The sequence below is a fragment of the Suricata suricatta genome, chromosome 13 (genome assembly GCF_006229205.1).
Source record: "Suricata suricatta isolate VVHF042 chromosome 13, meerkat_22Aug2017_6uvM2_HiC, whole genome shotgun sequence".
In the NCBI taxonomy this organism is placed as follows: Eukaryota; Metazoa; Chordata; class Mammalia; order Carnivora; family Herpestidae; genus Suricata; species Suricata suricatta.
The window spans coordinates 157,228-180,248 of record NC_043712.1 but is presented as its reverse complement, the minus strand read 5'-3'; the positions used below and the strand labels follow the sequence as shown (position 1 = coordinate 180,248).

The window sequence follows — 23,021 nt, the reverse complement described above, 5'->3', positions numbered from 1 at the left end:
GTATCTTCTAGATCTTCTTACGCTTGATGTTCTGCAGCCCCTCACTACTTTTGATCAGATGTATTTTCTTTGTCTGGTTGGTACTTGCAGTGCACTTTAAATCTGAGAAGTTGTTTTTAATTCTGGACATTTCTCACCTGCTACTTCTCCAAATGTTGCTGCCTCAGCATCTCCCCTATTCTCTGCCGTGGCTCACACTCGATTTGTGCTGGGCATAGGATCTAGCCTGCGTGTCACTCAGCGTTTCTTTTCCCACTCTTTGCCTTTCTGATGCCTCCGGGTGAGCTCCTGGGCACTCGCCTGTCTAAACCATAATACTCTCAAGCCAGGCCTCAGCCCAAGTGTGATTTATTACTGTTGTTGATGTTATTTCAATAACTGTTTGTCATTGCCGGAACTTCTAGCTAGTTTTTAAAATACCTACCTGTTTCTGACTGTTTTTGTTCAATAATTTATTGATTTCTTCAGAACAAGATTAATCTTCCAGTAATTGATTTAAATAGTTGAATGTCTCTCACAGCAGTGGGATTTGGTTTGAATAGATATTTTCTTGTTGTCCTTATTTTCTATGACCCTGCGAGTTTCTTCTTAATTTTCTTTAAACGTTTATTTATTTTGAGACAGAGAGAGACAGAGCTTGAGGCGGGGAGGGGCAGAGAGAGAGGGAGACACAGAATTCAAAGCACGCTCCAGGCTCTGAGCTGTCAGCAGAGAGCCCAACGCGGGGCTGGAACCCATGAACTATGAGAGCATGACCTGAGCCGGTGTCAGGCACTCAACCGACTGAGCCACCCAGGCGCCCCCTTAAATTTTTTTAACGTTTATTTTGAGAGAAAGAGAGAAAAAGAGAGAGATAGAGCACAAACCTGGGAGGGTTAGAGAGAGAGGGAGACGCAGAATCTGAAGCAGGCTCTGGGCTCTGAGCTGTCAGCACAGAGCCGTACGGGGGTCTCGAACCTGTGAATCCCAAGCTCAGGACTTGAGCCACCCAGGCGCCTGCGAGTTTCTTCTTATTTTGACCCAGCTCCGTCTCAACTCTTATTTCATGTGCCTCATACTTCGAGCAGGGGTGGGGGCACCAGCCTTCTTCACGAGGAGTCTGGGATGCCGTCTAGTGGCAGAGCCGACAGGGTTGTGGTGCTTTGCCTGGAGAGTGAGGGGGGAGAGGACTCAGGGCCACAGCCCTGGTCTTGCCTGAAATAAACAGCTGACAAGTGGTGCTCACAAACCAGACACTGGGGAGGGGCCAAGGCCAAAAGCAAGAACAAAAGTTCCTTAGTCACCATAATGTAACATAATGTAAAGTGGATTATTTATTTATTTATTTAATTTTATTTTTTGAATATTTATTTAGTTTTGTGAGAGCTCAAGTGGGGGAGGGGCGGGGGGAGCACAGAGGATCTGAAACAGGCTTTGTGCCGACAGCAGAGAGCCCAATGTGGGACTCAAACTCACAAACTGTGAGATCATGACCAGAGCTGAAGTCAGATACTTTACTGACTGAGTCACCCAGGTGCCCCAGCTCTAGACTTTTAAAATAGTTTTCTTTTTTTTTAAATTTATTTTTGAGAGAGAGCGAGAGAGACCGTATGAGCAGGGGAGGGTCAGAGAGAGAGGGAGACACACAATCCAAAGACAGGCTCCAGGCTCCGAGCTAGCTGTCAGCACAGAGCCCGATGCGGGGCTCGAACCCACGAACTGTGAGATCCTGACCTGAGCCGAAGTTGGATGCTTAACCGACTGAGCCACCCATGCACCTCAGAACTTTTTAAAAGGAAGTACATGGGGACACCTGGGTGGCTCAGTCAGCTAAGTGCATGACTTTAGCTCAGGTCATGATCTCATAGTTCATGGGTTTGAGCCCCGCATCGGGCTCTGTCCTGATAGCTCAGAGCCTGGAGCCTGCTTTGAATTCTGTGTCTCCCTCTCTCTCTGCCCCTCCCCTGCTCCAGCTTTCTCTCTCTCTCTCTCTCTTTCTCTCTCTCTCTCTGAGAAATGAATAAAAACATTAAAAAAAGTAAAAAGACGTACGTTTCAACACTTTAAAAGAGTAAAGTTAAAAAAAAAACACCATTCTTCAGTTGTATGCTGTTTGATATGCTATTTTGATACCCAAATGGAAATGTTAAAAGGCAGTTGGGTTTATGTGTCTGCAGTTAATGATGCGCACGTGCGACTGACCAGTACACTGTGGTGCTCAGAGCTGTGGTGTAGACCTGTCGAATCTGAGCCTTGGGGCTTCCACTCTGGAGTCTGGTGGCGGAGGCGAGGGTGGTGGTCAAGACCTGAGGGGCTGCTGGGAACTTGGGGAAAAATGAGGGAGTTGACCCAAGGGCAGAGAAGAAACCATTTAGAGAGGGAGACTTGACCATTGGAGTCAGCAAGATGAAGTCAGGGGGAATAGTGTGGGTGACCGCCTAATGGGGGGCAGGAAGGTAGGGTGGTGGGGACACCAAGGGCTGACACTCTGAATGAGCGTTGGTGTGAAGGGAGCAGAGAAATGGCTGTGCTGAGAGGTGGCTTTTGGAACTTTTGTTTTTTGAGAGGGGACAGTTTGGAATATGGTTTTCGACTAATGGGATCGGTTATTATGATGGTGTTCCTGGGTCCCCCGTACCCGCTCTCCCGCCTGCCCCTCCCGCCCACGTTCTCCCGAGAGAAGGTGAGGAAGGTGTGCGCCGCCTGTTCGGGAGTTTCCCCTCGTGCTGCTGCTTGCAGTGCAGGAGGGGTTAGTCTGGGGACCGGGCCCCGGCTTGGATTCAGCTGGAGGGCGAACTCAAGGCCGGGCCAGGTGCCAGGGACCACCACGTGTCCTCTCAGGGTGATCCCGCTGAGCTGGAGGGTTGGTCACGCTGGAAGCAGTCACTGCTGACATTATTGCGAGGATGCCTGGATTCAGCGCCTGCCTCTTCCTGCCTCAGCAGCGCCACACCCTGTGTCAGCCCTGTGCTGGGACGGTGGGGGACACAGGCCAAAAGGTGTCGCTGTTGTTGGGAGAAGGGCCATCGGGGGTGGGGCATGTGCTCTCCTCTCACGTGAATGTGGAAGCCCTTACTTCCCTCCTTCTCTGTTCCTGCCAGGATCCTGGCCACCGCTGGCACCGACTTCGATCTGCGGACCCTGCGGGCTGTGCGCGTGCTCAGGCCCTTGAAGCTGGTGTCTGGGATTCCGAGTGAGTCTGGCAAGAGCAGTCAGGCCCAAGCCCTCCTGGGTCACCAGCCCTCCGCCCCGACCCCACCATAGCCACAGCCATAGTCAGGCCCTAACCGACGGGCCCTTTGGCTTTGCCGACTCAAAGCCCAGTGCTCCTGACCCCTGGGGACCAGGTGTGAAGAAGCCTGACGCTCTCTGGGAAAGCCCCGAGAGCGGCCCTGCTGTTTTGCCCTGATTTGGCTTCCCCACAATGAAAGTTTTCTTCTCCTCACGTGCTTTGCTATATTTCTAGCTCTTTGCTGCTTTTCTGGGGTGAAAGCACAGTCAAGAGACCGAGCAAGGTGGTAGGCAGGATGCCTGACAAAATAGTCCAAGGACCACCTGTCTTGGCTCAGGCTTGGCAGGGCCTTGGAGAACTGAGGCCAGGTTAAGACGTGCTCCTGGATTCAGCTGCTCACGGAGCCCAGCCTGGTTAGGAGCACGGCCAGGGTCACCCTGAGAGGCAGGGGTGACCCTGGTCCCTGTTCCTTTAGTCCAGTGGAAGTTTGGTTTTAGGTTTCCTCAGGGCCCCAAGTGGGCAAGGACCTAGGGCTCTGACCCCCTGAAGCCACTGCAGGGGGAGCCCCTGTCCTGCCCCGAGACCCTGCCAGGCAAAGGCCCAGGCTTGTATCTAAGAGCCGGGGCCATGTGGTGAGGGGGTCATGGGGTTGGGCTTCCTCTGTGTGTTGAGTGTCTCTGGCCTTGTGGTCAGTGGTCAAACACTCCTGGGAGCAGGTCCCTTGCTTTGCTTTCCCTGAGGTGTTGGGGCCTGTCGAGACCTGCTCTTCCCTCCCAGCATTCCCTCCCCTTTCCTCTTAGGACTCTGTTCTTTCTCCACTCAGAGCCCTCCGTAGGTCCACGCATCTCTCTAGCACCCACCCTCTATTGGGCCGCATACTCTGACACTGCACGCCCTGCTCCTCCCCTGCTTTGGGACTTTGCTCCATCTACTTCCCTCCAAGACTTATGCTTGGTCCCCCACCCTGAGGACTCTTGCGTAAGCACATGCTGTTTCCCCCCACCCCCCACATTCCCTGCTCCATTCCCTACTCTGAGGGCTCTCAGCTCAGCACCTAGCCCCAGGACCCCCCGTCCTGGGCACCCAGGTGTTTGTCAGTCTGTCCATATCCCCACCTGCCCCTTACACTGCCCACCCTGCTCTGACATGCCCTGCTCTGGCTGCTCTGGCCCAGGTCTGCAGGTGGTGCTCAAGTCCATAATGAAGGCCATGGTCCCGCTTCTGCAGATCGGGTTGCTTCTCTTCTTCGCCATCCTCATGTTCGCCATCATTGGCCTCGAGTTCTACATGGGCAAATTCCACAAGGCCTGTTTCCCCAACAGCACAGGTGAGGCCTGGCAGCACCCCTTGGGCTCAGACAGGGACCACGCTCTCACTCATCCAGGAGACAGGCACTGTTCGAGTTGCCAGACAGATGAGGTGTGTGTGTGTGTGTGTGTGTGTGTGTGTGTGTGTGTGTGGGCGGGGGGGGGGAACACACCACAATCTGAAAAACACAAACACATGAATAAACACATAAACACAATGATTACAGATTGTGGTAACCTCTAGGGAAAAACAAAAGGGGAGTTTACGATAGAATAATGTGGGAGCTTGCTTCACAGAAACTGGCCAGGGGACGCCTCTCTCCTGAGGGGACGGGTGAGCAGTGGTCGGGCTGCAGGAAGGGCTGGCCGCGGGGCCAGAGAGCTCCAGTTATCAGGATCTGCGGGAGCCGAGGGGAAATCCCGTGGGCTTCATGGCCGGGGCAGGAACGCTGAGTCTTCCTCTGAGAGAAATCTGGAAGACAGTGCAGGGCTCTGAGTGAGAACTGACGTCGTCTGATTGTTCCGGCTGCTCCAGGGAGGCAAGGGCAGAAACAGCTTCCGAAGGAGGGTAATACCTCGATCCCAGAGACACGATGGCCGTGGCCAGGCTGGAGGTGGAGGTAGTCATAATGGGTTGGGCTCTGGGTGTATTTTACAGTGAGGCAGATGAGCCACATGATCATCTCCATCGACACAGAGAAAGCTCTTAATAACATTTAAATGATTCATGATTTTAAAGACGGCTTACCAAGGCCAGTGGAAGCAAATCCACTCTGTAGGGGCCAGTGGAGCGAGGCCCGGGCTCTGCAACCCCCAGACAGCCTGTGGGCACACATTGCGTGGGCTCCGAGCCAACCTGCCTGGTGAGCAGGGCCTGCAGTGCTGGCTCCAGAGTGACGGGGCAGCATCTGCCTGTCAGGAGAGCCTCGGTGTTAGTCTGGCTGTGAGAGGAGCCGTCAGTGGTGCCGTGGCTGAACGAGTTGGCTGTTAGGGGTTTGTCCTGGTTTTGATTTTAAGGCTGGCAAGTCTGTTTAAACAGTATTGGGCAGGTTTCAGCAGAGAGGGAGAGGCTGACCAGCAGTCCCTGGGAGGGTTGGCCTGAGCTCAGGTGGAGCCATATTGTAGGCAGGGGGAGAGAGCCGGTGCAGGGAGGGATGGTGGGGAGTCGAGGGAGGATTTCCATTGGTGCCTGATTCCTGCCCACCTGTGATGAAGTCTTTTCTGGCCCTGAAGTCCCAGTAGGGGGTGGAGAACTTGGTGTTTCTGGGTTCAGGGTCTGTGCTTCATTCTCCTCTCCACAGATACAGAGCCAGTGGGTGATTTTCCCTGTGGCAAGGAGGCCCCAGCCCGGCTGTGTGAGGGTGACACTGAGTGCCGAGAGTACTGGCCGGGACCCAACTTCGGCATCACCAACTTCGACAATATCCTGTTTGCCATCTTGACAGTGTTCCAATGCATCACCATGGAGGGCTGGACTGACATCCTTTACAACGTGAGTTGTGTCTTGGCCTTGGGACTGTGGATGGGCCGTGGAGCTCCTGGGATCCTATTTGGGGTGATGTTTCTGACCTAAGAGCCTCTGCCCAGCCTCAAGCTCTTTCCTCTACCCTATGATGAAATATGGGCCCCTTCCTTCAGATGACTCCATCAAGGATCCACTGTCATCAGTGTCAACTCAAACTCTTGACCGAGGTCCTCGAGTCTCTAGGACAGCTTCTCTTAGGAAAGTAAAACTAAGGTCCAGACAGTAGAAAGTCAGCAAAGAAAATGCCAAAGAAGATGCTATTGCTGCCTGATTGGGCCGATCAGTTGGTCACAGTGCCAATCCCTAAGGCTCACTGCAAGCTTGCTCCAAATAAGGCCCTGCGTGAAGTGTCCTATCCCTGTTAACTCGTAGAGTCATCTCAAGAACCCCATGTACAATGAAGAAACTGAGGCATGGAGGGGCTGTTTAAGTTGCTCAAGGCCCTAAGACTAGTAGGCAGCTTGCTGGGAACTATCAGCTATGCCATCCCTGCTGGGGTTGTCCGGATGGAGGGAGGGGAAGTGAAGCCTGCTGGGACGCCCACTGTCCCTAGGCTGCCAGGTGAAGGTAGTCAGGAGCAGGGCAGGGCTTACAGCTGCACTGAGCTGACGTGTAGGAAGACTTCTCCGATGATACTGGGGTTCTGCGGTCAGATGTGTGTCCTGCACATTTCTGTCTTTTCCACTGTGTCTATCTGGTGCTGGTTCCTCTTCATCCTCTTGCCCATTAGGGTGGCCGCCCGTCACAGTGATGTATACAGGGTAGTCTGGGTTGGTGCCCATGACAGAAGCTGGTCTAATGCCCTTGCCTGGTGACTCATCTCACTGCCACCTCCCCTCCCTGTGAAGCTCATCTGGGAGGACTCTACCACAAATGCTTGAGCAGAATTCTGTCTCTTTTTTTATGTGATGATCTCCCTAGCTACCTTCTACCCCTTATAGCCCTGTGAGCCACCAGGGCATAAGAACAATTAAACTAGTTCCTCAGGGGCTTTGGGAGGTAGACAAGGAAGGTACACATGAGCTAGAAATCTTGGAAGATTTGGCTGGGAAGGTATGGCTGATGGATCACTGTCTTCTGGATAGCTAGAGTGCTCCGCTTGTGAGCTGTGAGTGGAAGACCTGCAGGCACAAGGTACTTTATGTTGAACCTGCCACTTGTATGCTGAGGTGGGGTTTGGGCTCCAAGTCCCTGGAGCCCTGTGTTCCCTGGCCTCTAGGAGTCTGGGGAAGAAATGATGGTGGTATAGTCTGGTGGCATGATGGATAGATGGAAAGGGACAAACTGGGACTCTCTACTCTGTGGGTCCATGGAAATCCGGGTGGGTCTCAGGGCTAGGTGTCCAAGAGGTGCTTGGTAAATGCTCACTGAACAGGCAGAGGGAAGGTGGAAGTTAGGGAAAAGCTGGCCCACAGTCCCTTGAACTAGATCCCTCCTTGGAGTGGGAGTTGTGTCTCATGACAGGCTCTGTTTAATTGAGGAAAAGAAGAACAGGCACAAAGGCGATTATGAGGAGATTGGCTGCTCTTTTCCTATAGCAAATCAAGGCACAATTTCCCAAAGACAGACCCTAAAAATAGCTCTGAGCTGGCCACATCCCTGCCAGCCCCACCTGAGTGAGGGCTACATGAACAGGTCGCTGCAGCTTTCGGTGCCCACTGGGACTTGGCCTGTGGCCCTGGTGACTCAGACTGGTGGGTCTGTGCCCTGTGTGGGAGGGGCTGAGCAGGAATTAGACCCTAGGGTAGGACTGGTCAAGAGAGCCACAGAGGATTAATTCGACACATATTTCCATTGGACCCTCAGGGCTCTGGGCACTCCCAAGGTGCTGCATGTACAGTGGGGAGCAGGAGGCATTTGGTAAAGGCCTAATAATGGCAAGTGGTTTAAAGAAAACGGAGATGGATGAGAATAGGAGAGTGATGAGTTAGATACCTTGTGAAAGCCAGGCCTGGTGAGGTCTGGAAGCCAAACATGCAGGTATTATGAGAGTGTGCCTTGGAGGTTTGGCAAGGCACCAGGACACAGTGACAGTGGTGAGCTATGAGATGGCCTAGATCTGGCTGGGTCCACTCTCCACGCTGAGGGATGATAGAGTGGGAGGCTGCAGATCAGACAGGGTGTTTTGAGGGGGATTCTTTATTGAGAGAGAGAGCCTACCCCTTGCCTCCAACCCAGTGAGAGGGGCTTTCATGGTCCTTTCAGACATGCTCCTTGAATGTGGAGCCCCAAGTGACAATGCCTGGGACTTCAAGGGCAGGGGCCGATGGCCTACAGCAGTGGGGTGGAGGGCGAGAGGTGGAGAACACACTTGATGTTGGGAACAGGGGAGAGTGTGTGAGTGTTTCTCACAGACCGGCTGTGGCCAGGGGATAGTGGCCAGCCGAGACCCCTTTGTAATTCTGAACAGGGGGAGTGACAAGGTCTCAGCAGAGAACTTCTGTTCACAATGGACTGCTGGAAAAATGGGTTTGGGGGGCATAGGGGAGTTCTCCAGCTGCAGGAGAAAGGGCTTGCCTGCAGCTTGACAAGTAAGCAGAGTCCAGCGTGTTCCTGGAAGAACCCACAGAAGGGCCTCGTGAGGGGCGAGTCGCGGGAGAGTTCTGTCAGGCCGAGATGAGATTATCTCAGGACAAGGCAGTGCACGGAGGAGCTTGCCTGTCCCGCCGCCCCCACCCCCTCTTCCCCGGCTTGGATCATGTTGGGGCCAGCACCCCAACAGCAAGCTGAGGAAGAAGGCACAGTGCTGGGCGTGGAGGGCAGACAGGGACCACGCCTCCTCTGCCAGCGGAAGCAGCCAGCTGCGGCGGGCCAGCTGGAAGCGCAGCTATTCTCCGTGTGGAGCACGTCAAGTAGCTTTGTTGCCGGCTGGGATTGGACACTTAAGTACTGAATTCAGAACTGCGTTTTCTACTTGAAGTGATTGTAGAACTTTCCACTACCCAGGCGTTATCAGAAGAGTTACAGGACTTATCCAGATTTTTATCCAGGGGCATGAATATGTTCAAAGGGACAGTAGGAGGAACGTAAAGTTGGTTTATGATTATATACATGTGGTTTTGCATGTGCTTGTTGTACTGGTCACATCAAGCTCTGAGGAAGGGTTGTGCAGATATGTAGGTTGCGAAGGCCGTGCTTTATGGTTAGTGCAGGTAGGGTCTGCTCATCCGTTGGATGTGAGGTGTGAGAAGGAAGAACCAAAGAGGGTGTGACATCAGCCACTGGGGAAGGTGGTGCCTTTTCTTGAGCAGGGAGACTTGGGAGTGAGGTGTTTGCTCACTTTTGTTTCGGTGGAGCAGCAGTGGAGCCCAGGACTCGGATCTGGCTTCACAATGTTTCAAAGGACTATTTCCCGGCAAGGGAGACACTGAGTATGCAGTTGGCTATACGACAGGGACCTCAGAGGAGACAGCAGGGCTGAGGGTGTCTGTCTGAGATCATGGATGGAGGTTAACATTATGGGAGAGGTTGTGATTGGCTCAGCTAGGAACGTAGAAGGAGAAGCAAAGAAGGCCCAAGACTGAGCCGCCCCTGAGCTTGGCTGTTGGGGGAACCGCAACATTTGGAAGACAAGTAGGAAAGAAGGAGACAGCGAGAGACCAAGGTGGAGTCTTTGGGGCAAGATAGAAACAGCACCATGAGTCTGCTATGACTTGGAGGCAGAGCTAAGAAAAACGTTTTTAGAAAATGATCAACCAGAGGTCAAGAAAGATGCTGGGAAACTTGACAAGAGCAGTTTCAGTGGCGGGGTAGAAGCTCAGAAGGCGCAGGTTAAAGGTGAAGCCGGATGGAAGTGAGGGCGGCAGGTAGGGCTCTCTCCCGGCTCCCTGTGCGGTGCAGCAAGACAGTAGGAGGGAACTGCCAGGAGGAATGGAGATCAGCTGCCAGTTTTTTTGAAAGGTAAACTTTATTTGAGATAATTGAGGGCTTCCGTGCAGTTGTACGAAATAATACAGAGATCCCGTGTCTCCTGCAGTGGTTTCAACCTGCAGAACTAGTGTGTGTCACAACCCAGACCCTGACACTGAGGCCGTCGACACACACAACATCCATCCCAGGAGGGAACTTCTCTCGTACCCTCACCCCTCAATCCCTGGGAACCACTAATCTGTTGTCACATCTGTAATGTCGAGGAGGTTATGTAAATGAAACCATACTGTGTGTCACTTTTTGGTATTGGCTAATTTCACTCACATGATTCTTCGGGGATTCATCTGGATTAATGTGTGTCAGTAATTGGTTCATTTTTATGGCTGACTGGTCTTCTGTGATGTGGGTGGGCCAAGTTTGTTTAACATTTACCTGTTACAGGACAGGCTGTCTCCAGTTTGGGGCTGTTGTGAACGTAATTGCTCTGCACGTCTGTATATGGGTTTTGAGTTGTCTTTCCTCAGGGATAGCTATCTAGGAGTGCAGTTTCTTGGTTGTATTATAGTTGCAAGTTTGGTTTTTTAAGAAACTAAAAATTTCCCAGAGTGCTGTATTGTGTTATGTTCCCACCAGGAGAGTGAATAATGTAGCCTCCTCACCAGTATCTGATGCTGTCATTGTTTTTAACCTTAGCCAATCTGGTGTGTGCTGATGTGTCGTTACGGTTTTAATCTGCACTTCCTAATGGCTGACGGTGTCAAGCATCATTTCATACTTATTTGCCATTCATTTCTCTTCTTCAGGAACTATCTCTTCATGTCTTTTGTCAACAGTTTGTTTCGATTATTATTTTACTATGAAGTTTTTATATATTCTGGGAACTAGTTAGTTGTCAGATATGTGGCTTGCAAATACTTTTTCCTAGTCATTTACTTGACTTTTCATACTCTTCACCTGGTTTTCCACAGAACAAGGATTCTTAATTGTGAAAAAGTCCAGTTTATCAATTTTTTCAGGGTCAAATCTAATAACTCGTTGCCTAGTCCTAAATCTTGAAGATTTTATTCTGTGTTTTTTCTTAAAGTTTTATTGTTTTACATTTTGCACGCAAGTATGTGATCCAGTCTGAGTTAATTTTTGTATAAAGTGCGAGGTTTAGGGGCACCTGGGTGGCTGAGTCAGTTAAGCGACTGACTTTGGCTCAGGTCACTATCTCACAGTTTATGAGTTCAAGCCCTGCATCTGGCTCTCTGCTGTCAGGGCGGGGCCCACTTCAGATCCTCTGTCCTTCTCTCTGTCTCTGTCTCTGTCTCTGTGTCTCTCTCTCTTTCTGCCCCTCTCCCATGCACTCGCTCTCTCTCTCTCTCCCTCTCTCTCAAAAATAAACATAAAAAAAACCCCTGTGAGGTTTAGGTTGAGATTCTTCTCTCTCTGTCTCCCCCTGCCTCTCCACCCTTCCCTTCTTCCCTCTTTCCTTTCCTACCTTCCTCACTGTTTTTTGGGCTCATGAATGTCCAGCTGCTCTAGGAACCCTTGTTCAAAAGACTGTAGTTCCTCCAATTACTTTTGCACCTCTGCTAAACAAGTTGGGTGTATTTGTGTGGGCCTTTTTTCCCTTTTTTTTATCCTTTCCTTTTTAATTTTATTATTATTTTTTAAAATTTACATCCAAGTTAGCATATATTGGAACAATAATTTAAAGATAGGTTCTTTAATGCCCTCACCCATTTAGCCCATCCCCCCTCCCACAACCCCTCCAGTGGAACCTTCTGTTTATTCTCTAGAGTCTCTTATGTTTTTGTCCCCCTCCCTGTTTTTATATTATTTTTGCTTTCCTTCCCTTATGTTCATCTGTTTTGTATCTTAAAGTCCTCATATGAGTGAAGCCTATGATATTTGTCTTTCTATGACTAATTTCATTTAGCATGATACCTTCTAGTTTCATCCACGTAGTTGTACATGGCAAGATTTCATTCTTTTTGATTGCTGAGTAATACCCCATATACCATATTTTCTTTATCCATTCATCTGTCAATGGACATTTGGGCTCTTTGCATACTTTGGCTATTGTCGATAGTGCTGCTATAAACATTGGGGTGCATGTGTCCCTTTGAAACAGCACACCTGTATTCCTTGGATAAATACTAGTAGTGCAATTGCTGGGTTGTAGGAGAGTCCTATTTTTAATTTTTTTGAGAAATCTCCATACTGTTTTCCAGATCGGCTGCCCTAGTTTGCATTCCCACGAACAGTGCAAAAGAGATCCTCTTTCTCCACATCCTTGCCAGCATCTGTTGTTGCCTGAGTTGTTGATGTTAGCCATTCTGACAGGTGTGATGTGGCATCTCAATTGTGGTTTTGATTTGTATTTCCCTGATGATGAGCGATGTTGAGCATCATTTCCTATGTCTGTTGGCCATCTGGAAGTCTTTGGAGAAATGTCTATTCATGTTTTTAGCCCATTTCTTCACTGGATTATTTGGTTTTTGGGGGTTGGGTTTGATAGGTTCTTTATAGATTTTCGAGACCAACCCTTTATCTGATATGTCATTGGCAAATATCTTCTCCCATTCTATCAGTTGCCTTTTAGTGTTGCTGATTGTTTCCTTTGCTGTGCAGAAGCTTTTTATTTTGATGAGGTCCCAATAGTTAATTTTTGCTTTTGTTTCCCTTGCTTCTGGAGACGTGTTGAGTAAGAAATTGCTGTGGCCAAAGTCAAAGAGGTTCTTGCCTGCTTCCTCCTCAAGGATTTTGATGGTTTCCTGTCTTACATTTAGGTCTTTCATCCAATTTGTGTTTATTTTTGTGTATGGTGTAAGAAAGTGATCCAGGTTCAATTTCCTACATGTTGCTGTCAAGTTTTCCCAGTACCACTTGTTGAAGAGACTGTCTTTATTCCATTGAATATTCTTTCTTGCTTTGTCAAAGATGAGTTGGCCATATGTTTGTGGGTCCATTTCTGGGTTCTGTCTTCTGTTCCATTGATCTGAGTGTCTGTTCTTGTGCCAGTACCATACTGTCTTGATGATTACAGTTTTGTAATACAGCTTGAAGTCTGGGATTATGATGCCTCCTGCTTTGGTTTTCTTTTTCAAGATTGCCTTGGCTATTCGGGGTCTTTTCTGGTTCCATACAAATTTTAGGATTGTTTTCTTTCCTTTTTTGAACAAGCTCTATACTCAATGTGGGGCTTTAACTCATAACCCTGAGATCAAGAGTCGCTGCACCACTGACTGAGACAGCCAGACACTCTGTGTGGGTCTGTTTCTGTTCCCACGATCTGTGTGTCTCTTTCTACCAATGCCACACAATCTTCATTACTGTAGCTGTAGTGTATATATAATAAATCTTTTAAACCAGATAGACTGATCATTTCCATTTTATTCCATTTGTGAGAATTGACATCTTCAGTATGTTGGGTTTTCCAGTCCATGAGCATGGTGTATCTCTCCATTTATGTAAATCATCTTTGATTCCTTTAATCAGCACTTTGGAGTTTTCACTGTAAAAGTCCTGAATATGTTTTGTTAGAAATTCAAATGATTTTTTTATGTTGATCTTATATCCTGCAACCTTGCTGAATTTACTCATTTATTCTAGGAGATGTTTTGGAGAGTCTTTGGGATTTCCTGTACAAACATGTCTGCAAACAGGAATAGTTTATTTCTTCCTTTCTGATTTGTATGCCTTTTATTGTATTTCCTTGTCTTATTACATTGGCTGAAACCTCCAGCATTATGTTAAATAAGAGAACTTATTTCTATGCTCCCAATCTTAGTGAAAAAGCATTGAGTTTTTCACTGTTAAGTATAATGTTAACGCAAATTTTTTGGGTCTTTTTTGGATGTTCTTTATCAAACTGAGGCAGTTCTCCTATACCTACTTTCTGAGAGGTTTTATCATGCATGGGTATTGAATTTTTAAAAATAATTTTCTTGCATTGGTATGATAATGTGATTTTTTTCCTTTAGTCTGTTAATATAGTGGATTACATTGATTGACTTTTGAATTTTGAAACAGCTTGGCATCCCTGGAACAAACCCCACATGGTCATGGTATATAATTATTTTTATACATTGCTTAAATCAATTTGTTAGTATTTCATTAATGATTCCGAAATCCATATTCATGAGGGCTTTTGACTTGTAATTTTCTTCTATTTTGAATTATGTTTGTCTGGTTTTGGTATGAGGGCAATACAAGCTTTATAAAGTGAATTAGAAAGTAGTTTTTCCTCTCTCATTTTCTAGAAGAGATCTGCATATGTGGTATTAATTCTTTTTTGGAGATTTGGGTCTAGAGATTTCTTTTTTAAATGTTTTAAATGTTTATTTATTATTTTGAGAGAGGGAGTGCGCCAGAGTATGAGCTGGGGAGGGACAGAGAGAGAGGGAGACACAGAATCTGAAGCAGGCTTCAGGCTCTGAACTGTCAGCATAGAGCCCAACAGGGGGCTTGAAGTCACAAACTGTGAGATCATGGCTTGAGCTGAAGGTGGGTGTGTCACTGACTGAGCTGCCCAGGAGCCCCAAGATTTCATTCTTTTTTTATGGTTGAATGTATATATGTATGTATATACGTAGGTATGCATGATGCATGTGTATGTGTGTACATAAATACATTTACATATAAATATATATTTATATATCTTCTTTATCCATTCATCAATCAGCGAGCATTTGGGCTGTTTACATATCTTGGCTATTATAAATAATGCTGCTTTAAACATAGGGATGCATGTATCCCTTTGAATTAGTGTTCTTGTATTCTTTGGGTAAATACCTGGCAGTGTGATTCCTGGATTGTAGGGTAGTACTATTTTTAACTTTTTGAGAAAACATACTATTTTCCAGAGTGGCTCCACCAGTTTACATTCTCACTAACAGTGCATGAGTGTTCCTTTTTATCCACATTCTCAACAACACCTATTGTTTGTCTCTTGTTAAAATTTAATTTTAAATTTATCAAACAACCATGTAATAGGTGGTATTTCATTTTGGCTTTGATTTGCATTTCTCTAGTGACTTATGATATTGAGCATTTTTTATGTGCTTATTATATACCATTTATATATCTTCTTTGGAGAAATGTATATTCAGATCATTTTCCCACTTTAAAATTGGTTACTTTGTCATTTTATTATTGACCAATAATTTTTCTTTATCTATTATGGATGCTAGACCTTTATCAGATATATGATTTGTAAATATTTCTCACAGTTTGTACATTGTCTTTTCACTTTCTTGATGGTGTCATTTGAATTATAAACAGTTTTTATTTTGATGAAGTCCAATTATCTATTTTTATTTTCACCATTGCACTTTTGGTGTTATAGCTAAGAATTCATTACCAAATCCAAAGTCATGAAGATTTACTCCTATGTTTTCTCTTAAGAGTTTTCTAGTTTTTGTTCTCATATTTAGGTCTGTGATGCATTTTAATTTTTGTATGTGATGTGGGGTAGGGATTCAGCATCATTCTTTGCATGTGGATATCCAGTTGCCTTGGCACCATTTGTTCACAAGAATGTTCTTTCCTCCACTGAATTTCTTGGCACCATTGTTAAAAAATAAATTGATCATAAATGTAAGAGTTTATTTCTATATCACCAATTTTATTCCATTGATCAATATGTCTATCCTTTTAAGGGGGGGAAATTAAAAAACTTTTTTTAGTGTGTCTTTACTTTTTTTTGAGACCAAGAGAAAGAGAGAGAGAGAGACAGAGCATGAACAGGGGAGAGGCAGAGAGAGAGGGAGACACAGAATCTGAAGCAGGCTGCAGGCTCCCAGCCATCAGCACAGAGCCCAATGCGGGGCTCCAACCCACAACCGTGAGATCATGACCTGAGTCGAAGTTGGACGCTTAACCGACTGAGCCACCCAAGTGCCCCAGAAATTTTTAAAATTACAATTTCACTTTCCTTAGTAATTATAGTACTATTAAATTTGGCTATTTGACATTGGATGAGTTGCGGTAGTTTGTGTTTTTTGAGAACTTGGTTCATTCCATCCAAGTTATTGAATGTATGTAGAGTTGTTTGTGGTATTTCTTCATTAACCTTTTGATGTTTGCTGCGTCTATAGTGATATCCCCTTTTCACTCATAATATTGATAAAATGTGTCTTCTCTCCTTTTTTCTTGGTCAGTATTGTTAGAGGTATGTCAATGTAACTGATTTCTTTTTCAGAGAACCAAGTTAAAAAATTGAATTTTTTTCATTTTTTAATTTTCAATTTTGTCGATTTATGCTCTTATCATTATTACTTACTTGCTTATGTTTTGTTTGGGTTTATATTGCTTTTTTTCTAGCAGTTTGTGGTGGAAGTTTAGATTATTGATTTGAGACTTTTCCTCTTTTGTAATGTATGTATTTAGTGACACAAATTTCCCTCTTGGTGCTGTGTTAGCTGTGCCCTTCAAATTCGATACATTGTATTTTCATTTTTGTTCAGTGTATTTTTATTTTTCCCTTGAGACTTCTTCTTTGACCCAAGGACTATTTAGAATTGTTTTCTACCTGTAAGTAAGGTGTCATTTCTCTTTTGTCACTTTATTTTTGTTTTTTAATGTTTTTTTTAATTTATTTCTGAGAGAGAGAGAGAGCATGAGTAGGGGAGGAACAGATAGAGAGGGAGACACAGAATCTGAAGCAGGCTCCAGCCTCTGAGCTGTCAGCACAGAGTCCTTCGTGGGTCTCGAATCCATGGACTGTGAGATCATGACCTGAACCGAAGTCAGACGCTCAACCAACTGAGCCACCCGGGCACCTTTCTCTTTCACCACATTAAAGATTTTTAAATTTGCCTTTAGTTTTCCTAAATTTGACTATGACATGTCATGTTACGGATTTCTTTGGGTTTATATTATCTTATTTTTTATTTTTACTTTTTATTTGAGAGACAGTGAGAGAGAGCGCGCGCGCGAGTGAGCACGAGCATGCACACACACAGCAGGGGAGGGGCAGAGGGAGAGGGAGAGAGAATGTTAAGCAGGCTCCACACTCAGCATGGAGCCTGTCACAGGGTTCAATCCCACGACCCTGGGACCACAGCCTGAGCTGAGACCAACTGACCCATCCAGGTGGCCTGGATTTATCTTATTTGGTGTTTGCTTAGCTTCTTATATCTGTAGGTTGATGTCTCTTGACAAATTTAAGAAGTTTTCAGGCTTTTGTTTTGAGTACTTTCCAGCCTCAGTGAATGTATGCGCCTCACTCCCAGCAGGCCGAGCACCCTGTATTCTGCTACCCTGGCGGCATGAGCGCTAGGTCTGCTGCTACAGTCCCGCAGTTCTGTAGGCTCTGTGCTGTTCTTTTTTCTTGTTTGTCTTTGAAGTCTGGTTTCTTTCTGTTTATCAGACTGGATAACTTTTCTTTTTCTTTTTTATTCTTCACTTATTCTTTGCTGTGCCTTCCATTTAGATTCTTATTTTGTTTATTGTGGTTTTCAGTTCTTAGTTTTCCATTTGTATCTTTATATCTTCTACTTGTTAGCTGATATTATTTATTTCTTGAGTCTTTCTATGTTTGTACTATTTGTGTTTCAAGTGGGAACATGATTACTTTCTCAAGTATTTTTATAATAGCTGCTTTAAATCTTTGTCAGATACTTTTATTATCTCTGTCATCTTAGTGTTGGCAATCTGTATTAGTCAGGGTCCTCCAGAAATATAGAACCAATAGGCTGTATATGTATGTGTATATAGATACATATGAAGAAAGAGAGAGATATTTGTTATTGGGAATTCGCTCTTGTGATTATGAAGGCTGGCAAATCCAAATCTGCAGTTTGAGCTGGCAGATCCAAGACCCAGGAGAGATGGTGTTACATTTCCAGTCTGAAAGCCAGCAGGGGGACACCCAGTAGAGCCAATGGTGCAGATGAAGTCTGAAGGCAGTCTACCAGAGAATTCCCTTTTACTTGGAGGAGAGTTGGTCTTTTTGTTTTGTTCAGACCTTCAACTGATTGGATGAGGTCTACCACATTATGGAAGGGAATCTGTTTTACTCTATCAATTAAAATGTTAATCTCCTCCCAAACATGTTTACAGAAACAACCAGAATAATGTTTGACTAAATATCTAGGGACCCCCATGGCCCAGCCAAGGTTGACACACAAAATTAACCATACAGCATCTATTGATTTTCTTTTTTTCCATTCTGTTTGTGCTTTTCCTGGTTCTTGGCATGGCAAATGAGTTTCCGTTGAAAACTGGACACTTTATGGGGCGCCTGGGTGGCTCAGTCAGTTAAGCATCTGACTCGGCTCAGGTCGTGATCTATCTTATAGTTCGTGGGTTCAGGCCCCACGTCAAGCTCTGTGCTGACAGCTCAGAGCCTGGAGCCTGCTTTGGATTCTGTGTCTCCCTCTCTCTCTGCCCCTCCCCCACTCATGCTCTGTTTCTCTCTGTCTCAATAATAAATAAACATAAAAAAAAAGCAAACTGGACACTTTTGGTGCTATGTTATGAGACCCAGGCTATAAAAGTCAAAGGATCTAGGAGATGCCCTTCTTTGCATTCAGTTTTTAGATTATGCCTGAGTGTTGGCCTGTGGCTTAACTGTTCCTGGAGACTTGTGGACTTGCTCTTGATCTGGGGGAAATGTAGCATGGGCTTATTGCCTCTGAGCTGTGAAAGCTGCTGCAGACTTGAGCCTAGGGCTCGTGGGCTCCATTCAGAGGAAGTGTCTTTGGAAATGACTGGGTAGGCCTGGCACCCTGGGAAGAATAGGGGAGCTGTCCAAGCAGAGGCCGGCTGGCAGTCCTCAAGGTATCTTGTGACCCTTTGGCTCCCTGGAACTACTCCTTGGCTTTTTAGCATTGCTGGTAAGTGACCAGGACTGCTAACTGTCCTTGGTCTTTTGAGAGCTGCAGCTCCAATGAAAGCTCTGTGGGGCAAAGGCAGGCAAGTCTGATGTAGGTCCTGCCTGGACTCCCCCTGTCTGGACCTCCCAGCACCTGAACTCTCTCTGCCTAGGCCCTGCCAGGTGTTTGAGGTCGGGTCAGGGGCAGGGCTGAAGCCAGGGCTCTGCATCTTGTCCATCTGGTTTCCCTCACCTTCCCCTTGCTTCCAGACGAATGATGCAGCTGGCAACACCTGGAACTGGCTCTACTTCATCCCTCTCATCATCATCGGCTCCTTCTTCATGCTCAACCTGGTGTTGGGCGTGCTCTCAGGGTAAGACACTGCATGGGCTTGTGTGTGCCTGCCCCTCCGTGTTCTCAGGCTAAGGGGACAGTTGGTGGGTCTGATATGGGCATATGTGACGTGGGAAAGGCCTCATGGCCATCTCTGTGGCAGTCACTCCTAGCATAGTGAGCTCTGGCCGGCCCCTCCTCTGTGCTGCCATCCTGACCTCTGCCTTGACCATTGTCTGGTCCCAGCGTCCTTACCTCTGTCCCACCCTTGGCCTTTACCTGGCTCTGATGATGGGGGAGGGGCTGCTGCTGCATCTCACCGGGGTCCATGAGGGGGTTTCTGGGAGTGGAGAGTGATGGAGCAGCCCTGTATCCTAGGCTCTCCAGCCTGGCCTTGACCCCTGGCTTGCTCCTCATCTCCAGTCATCTTCCTGTGCTGAACTCCTCTAGTAGAGAGCAAGGGAGAGTATGGGACTAGGAGTCCCTCCTGAAAAAAGGTGCTTCCTGACCCCACATTGCAGTGAGATGTGGCAAACAGTACCCTCTTGTCTGGATGGACCAAAGGCTACAGAAATGCTGTGTGCTTAGGGGCACAGATGGGGTTGATGTTTGAGGCTCCTGCCCTTCCACCAGGCTGAGGAGGCTGTGTTGGGAAGGCCTGGCCTGCTCTCTGCCCCCACCTTGCTGTCATACCCCCTGTAAGAGTGGAGGAGAACAACTCCTCCCTACCCACCCTGAAGATTCCTGCTCAGGCCCAGGGTTCCCGAGGGAGGCCGGGGGAGAGGCTGGTGGACCCAAGGGGGAGCTATCTTACTGACCTGTCAAGGAATAGCCACTGAGAGGACAATGGTTAGGGGCCTAGGCCTGCGTGCTCTGGCTCTGGAATGTGCTCTTGAGGGGTATGTCACTAGCACTTTCCATAGGTACTTCCATAGGACGGGCAAGCCCAGAGCACAGGGCATGAATGTAGAAATTCTTGTCTAGTGAGGGAGACTAGCATGGTCGGATCTCGATGGGGTAAATGGGGAAGCCAGGGGAGACCCAGAGAGCAGAGAAGCCACCTAGGGAAGGGGCGTTTCCATTGAGACCCAAAGGGGGACCAAGAATGAATTCAGTGAAGGACGGTGGAGGGCCTCCCAGTCAGAGAAGAGCTGGGGTGGAGGCCCAGAGGTCTGGAGGGTGCAGGGATGCTCAGAGCTGGAACCAGAAGGTGTGGAGGGGACAGTGCTGGGCTGGCAGACGGCAGGCTTGTGTGGAGCGTGGGCTCTGTGCTGAGGACAGTGCACAGCGGAGGGGTGGTAGGAACATGAGTGGGTTCATGGCGAGTTAGGAGAGCAGCCTGCCCAGCCTGGCTTTGTGCAGCTTGCCCTGGAGAATGTGCAGGAAGAACTCGGGGTTGGGGCTATGTGGCCCCTCACTGAGCAGGCCCGTGGACTTTGTGACTGTGTGGCCCTTCTCCCCACTGCGAGCATCCTGGCCTCTGGGAATGGGATGATATGGGATGGTTTTCCTAATTGTCTCAGCTGAGCCCTCCGTCAGGCATCCAGGCTAAGCAGAGAGTCCCCAGGGTTGTCTTTTAGGCCTAGAGAGGCTTGGAGATGGCAAGGACCTGAAAGCCAGGAGTCAACGCACAGCACGTGGGTCCCATGGAAGCGGTGGTTAGACGCCACTTGTACAGCCTGGCCTGGGGAAAGCTTGCCCTGCAGGACCCACTCTGTGTCTGGGCAAGAGCTGTTGGAGTAGCGGGCTTGGAGCCAACCACCCTCCTGTTCTTTGTCCCAGAGGGGCAGGATCAGTGAACCCTCCTCTTGTGGCTTTTCTTAGCAGTTAGAACTGATGCCTGGGGAAGGTAGCTCCACTGCTGGCTGTCATTTGAGAAGTGGCTGCTGTGTGCAGGGCCTAGATTGCTGCAGCAAGTTTTCACTGGTGACTCTGAGACTGACTTAAGCAGTGCCCCACCCCTGTACTCCAGGCCCTCTTGCCTTCATCATGGCCAAGGGAGAGGGCCTAAATGGAGAGAGGATGGGGAGAGGGGTCCTGTGTTCTGTGGATTCGGGGTTTGGGAAAGATGAGAGGTCCACGCAGGAGCTGGCTCCTCCCATTGCCAGGGTTCCCACAGCTCAGGCCCTGGTGGACACTGGCCATGAGCTTGGGTTAGTGCTGGACAGAGCTGAGCTCTGTCTTCTGCTGTGGCTATGTGCGAGGAATCAGGCCTTCCAGGCTCACTGCACCAAGCCCAGAAGCTGCTTCTCTTGGAGGAGAAGCAACCACTCAGCCGAGACCAGACATTCCTATTTTGCCGTGGGACTGTGCCCACCTGTCCTTTGGGGACCTGGATCCTACCCCAAACCTGAACTGAGAGGCTTGCCAGGCTGTCTGCTGGCTGCCTATGTGCCTGTGTGTGAATGGCTTCCTTCTGGAAGTGTGAGACTGGAAGCTTGGCTGGGAGGCTGGGGCTAAGCTGCTGAGGGCTAAGGAGGGCAGAAATCTCTCTCCTGGTCATTGCGGACCTCAGAGTTTTGGCTGAGGTAGCTTGCATGGGCTGTAGGATGTTTTCCTCTTGTCTCCGGCTTGCCCCATCCAGCCCCTTCTTGCCCCGTTCCTGTCTGTCCATCCCCTCCTAGCAAGGGCTCTGGGTCTGAACCAACTGAAAAAAACGAAGTGGAAGTCCTCTGGGCAGTTCTTGCCCAGAAGTTCTCCGTAGGATGGCAGGTAACAGGGCCCGGCACTCAGAGAGAGGGTGTGCTCGGCCTGCTCTGGGCAGGGGGTGTGGCATTGTCCTTGCCCTCTGGAGCCCCCTCCGGGGACTGCGATGCTGTGCCTTTGTGCTGGAGCAGTCTGAGGAGGGAGGGTTCACCTGGGCCCTCTGAGGGCTCAGATTGGAAGAGGCCATGGTGGTGAGGCTCACTGGGAGGGGTGGCCCGTGACCTGCATGTCAGGTCCCTGCCTCTTTCTGGTTCCCTTTGCCTCTGCACTCCTGTGGGTGCGCTCACACTCACTTGATCTGCTTACTTTTCTGGCCCCTGCACAATGCAGAGAGTTTGCCAAGGAGCGCGAGAGGGTTGAGAACCGCCGGGCCTTCCTGAAGCTCCGCCGGCAGCAACAGATTGAGCGAGAGCTCAATGGGTACCTGGAGTGGATCTTCAAGGCTGGTGAGAACCAGAGGCTGCTGCCCTGCTCCTGGCCTGTCCTCTGTCAGTGCCGCTGGAGCCCTAGCCCTGGGGTGGGCGAGACCGGTCTAGGAGAGGGGGCCGAGGTGCCGAAAGTGTATTCTCCAACTGACCCCGGGTCCTGACCCAGGGCGGCCATATGGCTCTGGAGACACTGGCCTTTTTAATGGAGGCTTCTGGCATGACCTAGCCTAGTTTCTGTTTCTGCCTATCAGACTCAAGCACCCTACCCTTGACCTGAGTGTGTTCGGCACCCTGGCTCTGAGCTTTGTCAAGCCTGGGGTTTCTGACTGCCCCCCCGCCCCCCCCCTTACCCCCCGGCCCCAGGCCAGCATTCTTTCCTCTATATGGGGCACCTGCTGTGCCTCCAGAAGCGCCTCATCAGCTAGGAACTCACCTAGTGCGGTGGCTGCTCTCAGGGGAGGGTGATGTGAACATGGGAACAGTCCAGGTCCCCCTCATGGGGCACCGTTTGTGGGACACATAGAGGGTGTCTCTCTCAGGAAAAGTTCAGCCATGAGCCCCGCAGCCTTCTGGAATATAAGGGTGGGAAGGCAGGATCTGGCAGCAGAGGCGCGGCGGCAGAATTCTGCCGTGTTCCTGGGGACTGAGCTGTGGGCGAGGGGAGGGGCAGGGAGGCTCCCAGCTGAGGATGTGTCTCCCTCACAGAGGAAGTCATGCTGGCTGAGGAGGACAAGAATGCGGAGGAGAAGTCCCCTCTGGATGGTAGGTGACCACTGTTAGCACTCCGTGCCTAGGGAGCCGCGTGTGCGTGCTTGCATGTGTGGTACGTGAGGC

At 48.7% G+C, this 23,021-nt stretch overlaps 1 protein-coding gene across 1 annotated transcript in view; it reads left to right on the top strand.

The window, feature by feature from the left end:
• CACNA1B (calcium voltage-gated channel subunit alpha1 B) overlaps positions 1–23,021 on the top strand; it is a gene marked incomplete at its 5' end in the record, with an annotated part of 197,213 nt that overhangs the window by 32,824 nt on the left and 141,368 nt on the right. The window contains 6 exons of the mRNA XM_029920961.1: positions 3,081–3,172; positions 4,386–4,538; positions 5,820–6,010; positions 18,990–19,093; positions 22,090–22,205; positions 22,893–22,949. Of these exons, the coding sequence (XP_029776821.1) occupies positions 3,081–3,172; positions 4,386–4,538; positions 5,820–6,010; positions 18,990–19,093; positions 22,090–22,205; positions 22,893–22,949 (713 nt within the window). The remainder of the gene's footprint in view (positions 1–3,080; positions 3,173–4,385; positions 4,539–5,819; positions 6,011–18,989; positions 19,094–22,089; positions 22,206–22,892; positions 22,950–23,021) is intronic.